Genomic DNA, 13,556 nt, shown 5'->3' with positions numbered 1-13,556 from the left:
CTCAAATTGCACAACAGCCAATTAAAATCACCAACGTAGCTGGACGTGATCCAACATTTGTTCATGAACGTGCACTTAACAGAAGTCCAACGGCTCTGATAATCAAAGCAACTAGATCACATGCACTTGACTGACTGATCATATACAATTGAAGTTGACAGATTGCATACACTTAGGTTGGAGTCATTAAAACTCGTTTTTCAACCACTCCACAAATTTCTTGTTAACAAACTATAGTTTTGGCAAGTCAGTTAGGACATCTACTTTGTGCACGACAAGTAATTTTTCCAACAATTGTTATATTGTAACCTGAAAGGCCGCTTCGCAAGGAAGAAGCCACTGCTCCAAAATTGCCATAAAAAAGCTAAAAAAGCCGCAAAGATCGTACTTTTGGAGAAATGTCCTCTGGTCTGATGAAACAAAAATAGAACTGTTTGGCAATAATGACCATTGTTAAGTTTGGAGGAAAAAGGGGGATGCTTGCAAGCCGAAGAACACCATCCCAACCGTGACGCACGGGGGTGGCAGCATCATGTTGTTGGGGGTGCTTTGCTGCAGGAGGGGCTGGTGCACTTCACAAAATAGATTGCATCATGAGGAAGGGAATTTATGTGGATATATTGAAGCAACATCAGTCAGGAAGTTAAAGCTTGGTCGCAAATGGGTCTTCCAAATGGACAATGACCCCAAGCATACTTCCAAAGTTGTGGCAAAATGGCTTGGACAACAAAGTCAAGTTATTGGAGTGGCCATCACAAAGCCCTGACCTCAATCCCATAAAAGATTTGTGGGCAGAACTGAAAAAGCGTGTGCAAGCAAGGAGGCCTACAAACCTAACTCAGTTATACCAGCTCTGTCAGGAGGAATGGGCCAAAATTCACCCAATTTATTGTGGGAAGCTTGTGGAAGGCTACCTGAAACGTTTGACCCAAGTTAAGCAATTTAAAGGCAACACTACCAAATACTAATTGAGTGTATGTAAACTTCTGACCCACTGGGAATTAAATAAAAGCTGAAATAAATCATTCTCTCTACTATTATCCTGACATTTCACATTCTTAAAATGAAGTGTGATCCTATCTGACCTAAAACAGGGAATTTTTTACTAGGATTAAATGTCAGGAATTGCAAAAAACTGAGTTTAAATGTAAACTTCCGTGTAAACTTCCGACTTCAACTGTAGCTCACAGTGTAAAGCGACTAGATCTTCATGTTCGAATCCGACATGATTCCCCCCCCCCCCCCCCCCTTTAAAATGTAGCATTACATTTATTGTGCTAGTGTGTTGTGAAGTGAAGTGCAGCCAATAGCAAAATTAAGATTAAGAATGACGAAGCTATGCCTTTCTTCAGCAAACACTGTTATGGCCTAATAATCATATTGCATAGGCTATATTACATAGACGTGTACACCTAAATGTAATCCTACAACATTTCATACGCATTTGTATAATCTACTTTGTCACATATGTGTTATTTGACTCGATAACCTCAAATAAAACCTCGCCCCAAGGAGAATTCGAACTCACAGTGGTTGTATCTCACTGTCTCTGGGCCTTAGTGGATCATGCCACCAATTAGTAATAGCAGGAAGGGGTAAAGTAGAGCTATTTGACATGGCCACAAGCTTCTTCATCTTTTATTTTACTGTACGAATATAAACTTACATGTTGTATAATCCTCATATGTCTTTGTTGCTGTAAAATCACATTAATGTGTGTGAAATGGATAGGCACATTTTGTCATATGTCAACATGTGCCTTTTGAATTTAGTATCTAGTAGACTAGTCAAGGATGCATCATACAATATTGTAGGGACACGACACTTTACAGACCTTATGGAACAAAAGTAAACCTTGAAATTGGAGGATAAAAATATCCCTCATTTTAAGAAATTCCATTGGCTGGTGGGTATAAAGTCTAAGATCTTTGATAGGCTGATGCAGAATTTGTTACACAAGATAATCACTGTCAGCTGGTGAAGTTAGCATAGGGATAACGTGTGCCAGGGGACCAGCTACAATGTAGCATTTGTGTTGATTTGGCACTCTAGTGTCAATACATTACCTATCCCCCAACACTGTCAACCAAGAGTCAAGACTAAACCAATTAACTTTGCTGGTGTGCAGACTGGTTTTGTTTTATTCTTAAAGATGTCGCACAAACCAGAAATAAATGCAACAATATGTCCGGAAACTATATTCACGGGATTATGAAGGAATTATGGTTTATTTGGTAGCATTTCGTAGTGTCATTGATTTTACTAATTGCATTAATACTGTACAAAGTTAGAGGTGCACTATTTGATAGATTCCCCTGCTCCCCCTACCTCGGGCTTCCAGTGGGGAGACCTGAGTTCAACCTACCCCCGCCCCCTCCCCATCTTGTACTTCTGAATGGGAGATCTTCGCAGGCAGGGCGCCCACTCCGACAAGGTTAATTGACCCATAGTCCCACACGGTGACATGATATCATTGACGTGACGTGCAAATGAGCGATAGAAAATCAATCGTGCAAATGTCACCATTCCAAAATTGTTTGTGCGGGTGCCCCGTGCCGCCCTGGGCGGCTGTCCATGTCGCCTATACCTAAATCCGTCACTGCTTGTAATGATTTCACAGGGGAATAATTTGGCAGAAGCGAGCCAATAACCACTAGTATAAGAATTTCAGATCCCACCTACTGCCATTGTGCCATTGAGCAAGGCATTTAACCCTTAGCGCTGCTCTGTGGCTAATCCTCTGCTGCTCCCAGCTTCTTCTTTTTTTGTTGTTGTTGTGTGTGTGTGTGTGTGTGTGTGTGTGTGTGTGTGTGTGTGTGTGTGTGTGTGTGTGTGTGTGTGTGTGTGTGTGTGTGTGTGTGTGTGTGTGTGTGTGTGTGTGTGTGTGTGTGTGTGTGTGTGTGTGTGTGTGTGTGTGTGTGTTGTCTGGAGGGGTTGGGAATAAAATAAGACAGCAAAGAGACATTTCTGATTTACATTTGACAATAGGTCATTGTTGTTAAACAGTTTCCCACTTTCGTAAAGCTTCAAGCATACCAGTATCATGAACTACACTACATGACCAAAAGTATGTGGACACCTGCTCATCGAACATCTCATTCCAAAATCATGGGCATTAATATGGAGTTGGTGCCCTCTGCTGCTGTAACACCCTCCACTCTTCTGGGAAGGCTTTCCACTAGATGTTGGAACATTGCTGCGGGGACTTGCTTCCATTCAGCTGCAAGAACATTATTGAGGTTGGGCGATTAGGCCTGGTTCGCAGTCGTCGTTCCAATTCATCCCATAGGTGTTTGATGGGGTTGAGGTCAGGGCTCTCTGCAGGCCAGTCAAGTTCTTACACACTGACCTCGACAAACCATTTTTGTATGGACCTCGCTTTGTGCACGGGGGGCATTGTCATGTTGAAACAGGAAAGGGCCTTCCCCAAACTGTTGTAACAAAGTTGTAAACACAGTATCGTCTAGAATGTCATTGTATGCTGTAGCGTTAAGATTTCCCTTCACTGGAACTAAGGGGCCTAGCCAGAACCATGAAAAACAGCTTTACACCACTCCAGCCAACGCTTAGCATTGCGTATGTTGATCTTAGGCTTGTGTGTGGCTGCTCGGCTATGGACACCTATTTTCATGAAGCTCAGTTCTTGTGCTGAAGTTACTTCCAGAGGCAGTTTAGAACTTGGTAGCGAGTGCTGCAACCGACGAGGACAGACAAATTTTACGTGCTGCGCACTTCAGCACTCGGTGATCCCATTCTGTGAGCTTGAGTGGCCTACCACTTTGCGGCTGAGTTTTCGTTGCTCCTAGACGTTTCCACTTCACAATAACAGCACTTACAGTTGACTGGGGCAGCTCTAGCAGGGCAGAAATTTGACGAACTGACTTGTTTGGAAGGTGGCATCCTATGACGGTGCCACGTTGAAAGTGACAGAGCTCTTCAGTACGGGCCATTCTACTGTCAATGTTTGTCTATGGCGATTGCATGGCTGTGTGCCCAATTTTATACACCTGTCAGCAACGGTTGTGGTTGAAAGAGTGGCAGCTACTAATTTGAAAGGGTGTCCACATACTTTTTATATGTAGTGTCTACTAGACTAGCCTCTGACTTAGTTCTGATGGTAAGGGAATGGTCACCAGCATGTTCCCAGTCTAAACACCAATGTAATGACATACATTATTTATTGCAAATGTTCATCAAGTATACCACAAAAATATGAATATTTCTTCCTATTTCATAGCACACAGTTTTGGTACAGTAGTTCATTTCAACATAAAAAAAATGATTTAATACAATACAGCTTAATGTTACTGTGTATAAAAAAAAATCAGAAATAAGCAAACATTCTATGTTCCTGTTGATTTGCACGTGGCAACAGTTCTCCAGTTGAGTGAGGTTGTCCTTCAGTGTGCACTCAGATGGATTGTCCAGCAGAGGGCAGGGTTCGTCCTACCATATCAGTGTCTCCATGAAAATAACAATCTCTCATTGCCTCGCATGTCCACAAGTTCATATCCCATGGCTCATGCAAAAGAGTCCCAAGCATAGAAATGTGGCATTTGTTCGGACTGCTGAGTCTCTTTCTCTCTCATTGTGGGAAAAGGAGTCTGACTAGAAAATAGCCCTTGCTCCGGAATTGACTTTAACTACAGTGTTGGTAGGTCCTTTATGTAGTTAAAGGTCTTTTAGAAAATATACAAAAAGGAAATGTGAACGGCCATAAGAGAGGTGGAGCCTTGTTATGTCCATCTGCAGAGGGCCAATGAAGTGGCCAGAGAAGTCAAGAAGACGGCCACCGATAGGCTGATCTCTGAAGCTCCTCCACAGTCCTTGGCATTTTCCTACAATCAGCAAGAAGATAAGAACATTTCAAAATGAATTGCTAAAATACAATTTAAAAAAAATACTTGCTAGTTAGTATGTTTTGTCTGTGTAGGGGAAGCCTTTTGTTGAGCTGTGCAGACCATTTTTATATTGGCTATTTGAGTAACCCTTTGAATAGCAATGTGTATGGTTCTTCATTACAATGTTAGAACCAGAGGGTTCTTCATTACACTGTAAAGAGTCCTGGCTACTGGTTGCAGTGAAAATACGGTAAATATACGAAAAGTAACTATTTTTAGAGCTGGATTATGGTACACTACATGATAAAAAGTATGTGGACATCTGTTCGTCGAACGTCACATTCCAAAATCATGGGCATTAATATGGAGTTGGTCCCCGTTTTTCTGCAATAATAGCCTCCACTCTTCTGTGAAGGCTTTCCACTATATTTTGGAACGTTGATGCGGAGACTTGCTTCAATTTAGCCACAAAAGCATAGTGAGGTTGGGCACTGATGTTGGCCGATTAGGCCTGGCTTGCAGTCGGCGTTCCAATTCATCCCAAAGGTGTTCAATGGGGTTGAGGTCAGGGCTCTGTGCAGACCAGTCAAGTTCTTACACACCGATCTCAACAAGCCATTTGTGTATGGACCTCGCTTTGTGCATGGCGGCATTGTCATGCTGAAACAGGAAAGGGCCTTCCCCAAACTGCCACAAATTTGAAAGCACAGAATCGTATAGAATGTCATTGTATGCTGTAGGTTAAGATGTCCCTTCACTAGAACTAAAGGGCCTAGCCCAAACCATTATTCCTCCTCTACTAAACTTTACAGTTGGCACTATGCATTCGGGCAGGTAGAGTTCTCCTGGTATCCGCCAGACCCAGATTCGTCCTTTGGACTGCCAGATGGTGAAGCGTGATTCATCACTCCAGAGAATGTGTTTCTACTGCCCCAGAGTCCAATGGCGGTGAGCTTTACACCACTCCTGCCGACGCTTGGCATTGCGCATGATGATCTTAGGCTTGTGTGTGGCTGCTCCACCATGGAAACCCATTTCATGAAACTCCCAACGAACAGTTATTGTGCTGACGTTGCTTCCAGAGACAGTTTGGAACTCAGTAGTGAGTGTTGTAACCGAGGACAGACAATTTTTACACTCTTCATCACTCGGCCGTCCCATTCTGTGAGCTTGTGTGGCCTACCACTTCACTGCTGAGTCGTTGTTGCTTTTAGATGCTTCCACTTCACAATAACAGCACTTACAGTTGTCCGGGGCAGCTCTAGCAGGGCAGAAATTTGACAAACTGACTTGTTGGAAAGGTGGCATCCTATAACGATGCCACGTTGAAAGTCACTGAACTCTTCAGTAAGGCCCTTCTACACGGGTGTGGCTGAAATAGCCAAATCAACTAATTTGAAGGGGTGTCCACATTATATATACAAATTCCTCATTATTTAGTTGAATGATTTTTCAATTTGAGCATAACTATTTCTATATAGCCTACACTTTCTCATTCTGAACTTCTAACATGAGTGGGGGGCGGGTGGGGTTTGTGACAATGATCGCAAGAGCAGCTGCTCACCGATTTGAAGCTCCAACACAGTTCTACCCCTTACACCTCCAAAACATCCGCTATGCAGTTGTCTGCTATCGCCGGTTAACACTTGATCTGATGGAATCTACGCCTCTGTCATTTCTCCCTATGGGGGAAACCTTTTGTTGGCCCCATGTAGAACCCTTTGATTTTTAGGTGGGTTCTTTGTTTTGTCCCTGTAAGGGAACCAATTTGGGTTCTACGTAGAACCCTCTCATGAAGAACCCTCTGGTTCCATGGTTCTGTCATCTGCCCCTATGGGGGAATCCTTTTGGGTGCCATGTATAACCCTTTGATTTGTCCCTGTAGGAGAACCCTTTTGAGTTCCATATAGAAACATATCATGAAGAACCCTCTGGTTCCAGGTAGAACCAATGACAGGTTCTACAGTTATACTTATAGGATACTTCAGATGAGCTTATGGCACACACTGTTAGGTACTTGCAAAATCTAGTAGAACACATCATTTATATTCAATGTAAGGTACAATCATTAGTACACTTTAATGTAGGTGGGGGCCATGTGCTGGCAGGGGCTCGTTAGCATATGAGGGCATAGTCTAAAATATGTTGTATTTGTACCAGCCGTTAGTGGACCAGTTCAAAGGTGCAATGCTGCTGTTTTTAATCGCAATTTCAATGATTTATGGTAACAATTAAGTACCTTACTGTGTTTTTAATTCAAATGGTCAAAAAGTAACAAAAATTGCTTTCCTAGCTAAGTGCAATTTCTCAAGCAAGACTTTTGCTTGGACTTTCTGGGAATGTTCTGGAAGAGGGGCCTACTTGGAGGAGCCTAATGGGAGGGATGTGTAACCTGAAAACTAGCTATTTTTGACAGAGTGGAGGACAAGCTCCCTTTGCTATTGGTCTATTAACTTAAATCTATTAACAAAAAACCCACCCAGCCAAACAAGCTGAAATTTCAGGCGGTCTTTTCAAACAGCTCTTACACTAAAAGTGCATTATCATAATAATTATTTCAACCTCATAGTGTGGAAATATATATAAAACACAGGTTAATTATGTTTTTGACTGCACTGCCCCTTTAAGTGATTTTATCTTGTGTTGATGAAGATTGAGCACCTAATTTGTCCACTGCCAGTTCTACAGACTTTGTAAGAGCTTTTGACAATCAAGAGTTGCACTGTTAAGAGGTTACTGTGCATTTTGCAGTAAGTTAAAGGCAGTTTGTCAACAGGAAGTTCATGTTTATTTTCAATAATATACTGTCAACTTGCTGCACGTAGTTATTGTAAAATTCACAGTTACTTACTGTGGCTGATCTCTGTCATGCTCACTGACCTGATGGTGTGGCAGCAAGGTCCGTTTTCTGTCAACCAAGGCTGAGTCCCAAGTGTGCTCATCACAAATAATCTTAGTAGTTGTCAACTAATGTTAAGCTATATCTTGTAAAGTTACAGTGAATTTTACATTAACTTACTTACAGCTGGATGCCAGTTAGTGACTGCAAAATTCACAGCAACTTCCAGGCAACTAACTGTTATTAAGTTCCTGTGAAATGCAGTAACTTCTTAACAGTGCAACTCTTTATAGTCACATTCTCTTGCACAGATTGCAGAACTGACAGTGTTAATAGAGGTGCTCAAACTTTGGCAACATAACCATCAACCACTTAAACTGGTACAACCCTTCAGTAAGTTGTTGTTGTTTACATTTTTAGTCATTTAGCAGACGCTCTTATCCAGAGCGACTTACAGTAGTGAATGCATACATTTCTTTTTTCTCTTCTCCCCCGTACTGGTCCCCCGTGGGAATCGAACCCACAACCCTGGCGTTGCAAACACCATGCTCTACCAACTGAGCCACACGGGACCACTTTACCGTACTATCAGTGCAACCAGTTGCCTGTAGTGTCATGTAAAATTACAGGAACTGTTTAACATTGTGCAACTTTTTAACAATGATCTTTTTAAGTGTAAGAACAGGATGGGTCTTCACAAACATCACAGCAGTAAAAAAAACTTTCCTGATAGGCACATTTTCTTTTTTACACATATCACCCTTACCCCTGACAAAGAACCCCTGAGGAACCTTTGAGTATACTGCTTTATATTGATTGACACATTAATCTACTTTGACTATGCATCTCGGTGAATCGCATACCATTTAAATGTAACAAACACTTCCCTATTTTAATTTCAACATGCCTGCTATGCTAACCCTGTAGTCAATGACAGTAATCAACTCAATATTACACAATTATACAATGAGGAGGGAAGAGGGCTGACCTTAGGATGATAGGCGTGACAGGAGTTTGGGCGCCGGCGGACTTTCTGAGATTTCATCCTGTTACACTTGACTGATGCATTGTATTTGACCTCCTTGGGCTCCAGTGTGATGGAGGAGTACTGGCGGGAGCAGTCACAGTCCGCCTGGACCACCATCAACACCAGGTTACTTTCAGGAACCGCCTGCACCACAAACATCCTGGAACACAACACATTCCGTTAATGTTACATTCTGGAACACAAGTTCAGTTAATAAACAAGATTCAGTTCCGTTCTGGAATACAAAAGACTCCGTTCAGATAATTGCAGGTAGGTATTATGGCCATAAGAGGGCGCCCCCACAGTGGAGTTGGTTGTCTGATGGAGGTTCTTACTTCTGACAAAGGCCACATTTGATGAGGCTGTTGGTCTCTTTGATGGAGGAATCGTACACGAAGCCAGGATACTCTGTGTCACACGGCTGCAGCGCGTCAACCTTCTTGGCTTTATGGGCTAATGAGGATAAAGTCAACATTAATGTCATTTTTGTTTGTTTCAAAGAAGTGCATACACATACACACATATACACACACACACACACACACACACACACACACACACACACACACACACACACACACACACACACACACACACACACACACACACACACACACACACAGTACGTATACCCGCCCACATCTACAGGCACCCATCTACTCACATGTATGGTAGCCAGCCTTGGCTGTGTTTTGGGAATCACAGTGGAGAGGAGATGGATGGTGCACCATTCACGATGGACCACAGACAGATGAACATGGCAATGGGAGCGGCATACAGTCAAATGATGACCATGGGTGAGAAAATGGATGGGAGACAGCATTTGGATGAGAGACAATGACATGTGAATGAGACAAAGACATTCAGACATGGTAAGAAAACTGCAGGATGATTCATCAAGGGAATATGAAAGCACAAACATATATTAATTTGAAAGTGACTCTCCCGTCACAGGTATGCATCCAAACGTCCTCTTTGCGATGGCCTTTGTCACATAAAGTATTAAGAGCATAACTTACCGTCTACAATGTAGTCCGAGTGCCACAACCCACAGAGGTTGAACTCCAGTAAGAAGCTGTACAGAAGTAGAGTTGTTGGAGAGAAAAGAAAGTTTTTAAAAAAACTATGAATTTCTCCCAAAATCAGCCCAAAAAGTGCATGTCATACTTACATCAACATGTGAGAAAAGAACCATTTGATCACTGCTGCAAGGCCGTAGAAAGGCTATAGGAAGGAGAGATGGAGATACGGAGAGAGAAAGAGAGAGACAGAGAGGAAAACTACAGGTAAGTCAGGTGAAAGAGAGCAAGAAGAGAGCATCTGCTAAATTACCATATTATTCAATCAGCAGATTAGATTTAATAATATCTTGCATCATAAGCCATTAATAGACCATTTAGAATTCATGTTCATGATTTGCTGATTATTTGTTCATCTTTATAACTGTTTATTATTGTCAGTGAGCAATTTTTTCAAGATCAATAAATAAAGTTGCATACTGTATATATGCTCCTAACAATTGAACGGGTGAACGCAGCCAATGCTTCGACTTATAGTGCCTTCTTCATGGTTGAGCAATTGATAAAGCGATTGAAAAGCACGCTTATATGGCATGACTTACACTGAGCAGAGGCCGAGCACTACTGGAATGACTGTGTCCTGATCTACACATGCCCTGGTAGTCATACAGCGACACCCTGTTGCACGAACACACAACAATTAGGTAGTTAGGGGTTACATATCATTGCGCAGTAGGTTCAATCAATGGTATAACATGTACAACATAATGTAGCTTCTCTTACTGCTTGAACATGCCTGACTTGATCAACGCTGTCATCACAGATCCGTCCACTTCCCCAAAGAAACGTCCGACCTGTAGAGACAACGACAATATCAAGATCTATGTCACCCCAGAGCTTAATCATTACGCAAAGATACATCACTTCTGAGTCAGAGGGAGATTCTGTTACACCAAAAAGGCATTCTGAATCTTACTTTACGGAAGCTGCCCTGTTAGTAAGCAGTCAGTAAGCTGTTAGCAAGCACTTTCATATGTTTTATAGTCAGCATGACCCAACGTGAACATCATCTATTGGATCCTAGTGGCTTAATGGCCCATTGCAGTCAACGTGATTTAGCCTCCGTTTTATATATATTTCCATACTATGAGGTTGGTGTAAGAGCTGTTTGAAAGCATCGCCTGAAATTTCAGCTTGTTTTTGGTTGGATGGAGTTTTGGCCTGCCTGGTGACATCACCAGTAGGTGAATTAGTTAATAGACCAATAAGAAAGAGAGTTCCAAACCTCTAGGTCAATAACAGCTAGTTTTCAGTTTTTCCCACCACACTCCAACAGTCCTAGTAAAATTCTTGCTTGAGAAATTGCTCTTTGTTAAGAAGCTGTTTTTGTTTCTTTTTGACCATTTTAATTGAAAACAATCACAGTAAGGTCCTTAATTGTTACCGAGAAATTATTTGAAATTGAGATAAAAAAAAAAAAATGGCTGCATTGGACCCAAAACCACTCATTCATTTCATTTACATTTTTAAATAACACATATGTGAGAACAATATTTTTCTGTAAAAACAAATGTTTCATTTTGGCATTAAAATATGGTTGTTAGCAACATGGAAAATCGTTGTGGAAACCTGTTGCAGCTCAAGTCAACATCAAAATCCACAATGCAATGCTGTCTCTATGGGCTGGTAGCCTAGCTAGCTAGTAAACTTAGCTACACACAATAATGCCAAAGACAATATCAGCATGTAACGTAGCTAGTTAGCTGTAAAATCACCCAAACAAACTGTACTATTAATTTAGGAGTCTATAATCTCACCATGTTCAACCCGCAGATCGATGTGCCTCACAGAGTTGAGTCTAACGTTCGCAACGGGAGATATACTTTCGAGGAGATGGGAAACGTTGCCCGTGCTACGTTAATGGACAGCGCGGTGAATTCTGGGCAATTTAGGGTCAAGGAGCACTCTCCTCCAAGGACTGAATGGGAGTCTATTGGGCGCTAGCTGCTCATAAACCAAACATTAGCACGAACATTACAAATCTTTTCCGAGATAATTCACTTGCTGTTTGTAGTATCGTATAACTTTGGAATCGTGACCTTATGTAGTTTGGAGAAAAAATTGGCATGTTTCTCGACATGTGCACTGACTTTGAGACGATTACCTTAGCAACCGCGTGACGCAGCATGACAATGTGAACGCAATTGTTCGACAGTCTGCTGGGTGAGGCATTATAAGTTCCTTCATTCATTGGATTTCTATCTCCTTTCTATAATATCTCTGGCAACAGCACCATGCAATGCACCTTGGACTAAAGAGGCAGACAATTTGAAAAATGTGCTAGACCCTCTGTCAAATTACACATTTCTCGAGGTAGGACTGTCACCAACATATATGATCAATGGCTCATTTGAGAGAAGACAACCTCCAGAGTTATGATATCGACCAGTATTGAAATCTGACATGTATGAGAGACATTTTCACAATCTAAAAGTCGTATTCTTATTAACTTCCAGTGTAGTGAGAGCGACTTTATCACGGTGCCACGTCATACCGGCCGAATTTCTGCCAATAACTCAGATAAGCATGAAAACATGAAATGACCCAGGGAATCAATAGAACATCACTCAGAGATGCACAAAAACAATATAACACTCAAAATGGGTAAACTTTCCGTTCAGTTATCTCCATCTTGAATCCTGCACCTCTACTATATGTATTTACCTGTACCTATCATGTACTGTATGTTCATGTCATGTTAGAGTACTGTTGTCTGTGAATGAGTGTCACAGCTTATTCAATATGACAGAGAGAGGCTAACCTAAAGTACAGTGTACACTTCCCTCTGTCTTTCTTGTCTTACTGTAGCACATCTCTGTTCCCCTGAATTATTCAAGGCCACTTTGTCTTAGCAACACTGTCCAAGTTTACAAGTCATCCTCACTCCTCCTCCCCTTTCTCTCTAACTGTGGCTGACACTTTATTTCAATCACAGGGAGAAGGGGAGAAGAGGAAAATAATTTCCCAGTGGCTTTTTAAGCGATTCAGTGTTTGCTGAGTGTGTGTGTGTGTTTGCTGAGCGTGAACTTCAGTCACCGAGGCCAGAGTTCGGAATGGAACTTGACGCTCTATTTACCTGGCAGAAATGCTGTGAAATAAAACTGCAACAACGTTTCGGTCGAAAGCTTTGTAAACAACGCATCCATCAAATTATGGGAATCCAATGCAGTTCCAAAGCAGTGTCCTTGATCAAATCTATTACAGACATACTACATGTTGTGTAGTCAGCATCTAGACTTTGTTTCTGCTTAGTCATAGTCTAGTAAAATAAAAAATTAAATGTATTGTCACATTCACCGGATAGGTGCAGTGAAACGTGTTTTTTACAGGGTCAGCCATAGTTGTACGGCACCCCTGGAGAAAATGAAGGTTAAGTGCAGTACATCAGCAGGTATTTGAATCAGCGACCTTTCGGTTACTGTCCCAACGCTATAACCACTAGGCTAGCGGCTGCCCTATACCGATATACTATCTCGATTAAGAAAGCTAAATCAAGCTACATCTCGGACTCTGCTGGTGATCCTTCTAAATTTTAGAAAATAGTATTTGCATTGAGGTGTACAAATTCCTCTTCTTCCCTACATTTCTTTCTGACTCCGGTATCATAACTGAGAAGAATGGGATAAGTGATGCTTTTAATCTGAATTTGATCACAGCAGGCTTTTTATTTGAGAGAAACAGTGGTTTAAATTATGCTGGGCAGTCAATCGACTGCTCTTCTCTCTGCCAGCCTCTAGCTGACTTGATGGTTAACCCGTCAACTTCTGGTG

The 13,556-nt window shown here is 41.8% G+C and overlaps 1 protein-coding gene across 1 annotated transcript in view; it reads right to left on the bottom strand.

Moving 5' to 3' along the window:
• Positions 1–4,161: 4,161 nt before the first annotated feature.
• The window catches only part of LOC106561009 (voltage-dependent calcium channel subunit alpha-2/delta-4), a 72,821-nt gene continuing 63,426 nt past the window's right edge, over positions 4,162–13,556 (bottom strand). The window contains exons 29-36 of the mRNA XM_082957190.1: positions 10,510–10,580; positions 10,329–10,404; positions 9,879–9,931; positions 9,727–9,782; positions 9,372–9,392; positions 9,043–9,160; positions 8,669–8,867; positions 4,162–4,838 (exon numbers count right to left, since the gene is read on the bottom strand). Coding sequence (XP_082813316.1) covers positions 4,737–4,838; positions 8,669–8,867; positions 9,043–9,160; positions 9,372–9,392; positions 9,727–9,782; positions 9,879–9,931; positions 10,329–10,404; positions 10,510–10,580 — 696 coding nt within the window. The 3' untranslated portion in view covers positions 4,162–4,736. The remainder of the gene's footprint in view (positions 4,839–8,668; positions 8,868–9,042; positions 9,161–9,371; positions 9,393–9,726; positions 9,783–9,878; positions 9,932–10,328; positions 10,405–10,509; positions 10,581–13,556) is intronic.

This window comes from Salmo salar, chromosome 10, assembly GCF_965601325.2.
Source record: "Salmo salar chromosome 10, fSalSal1, whole genome shotgun sequence".
Lineage (NCBI taxonomy): Eukaryota > Metazoa > Chordata > Actinopteri > Salmoniformes > Salmonidae > Salmo > Salmo salar.
The sequence above is the reverse complement of the archived record's forward strand: the minus strand, read 5'-3'. Positions and strand labels throughout refer to the sequence as shown.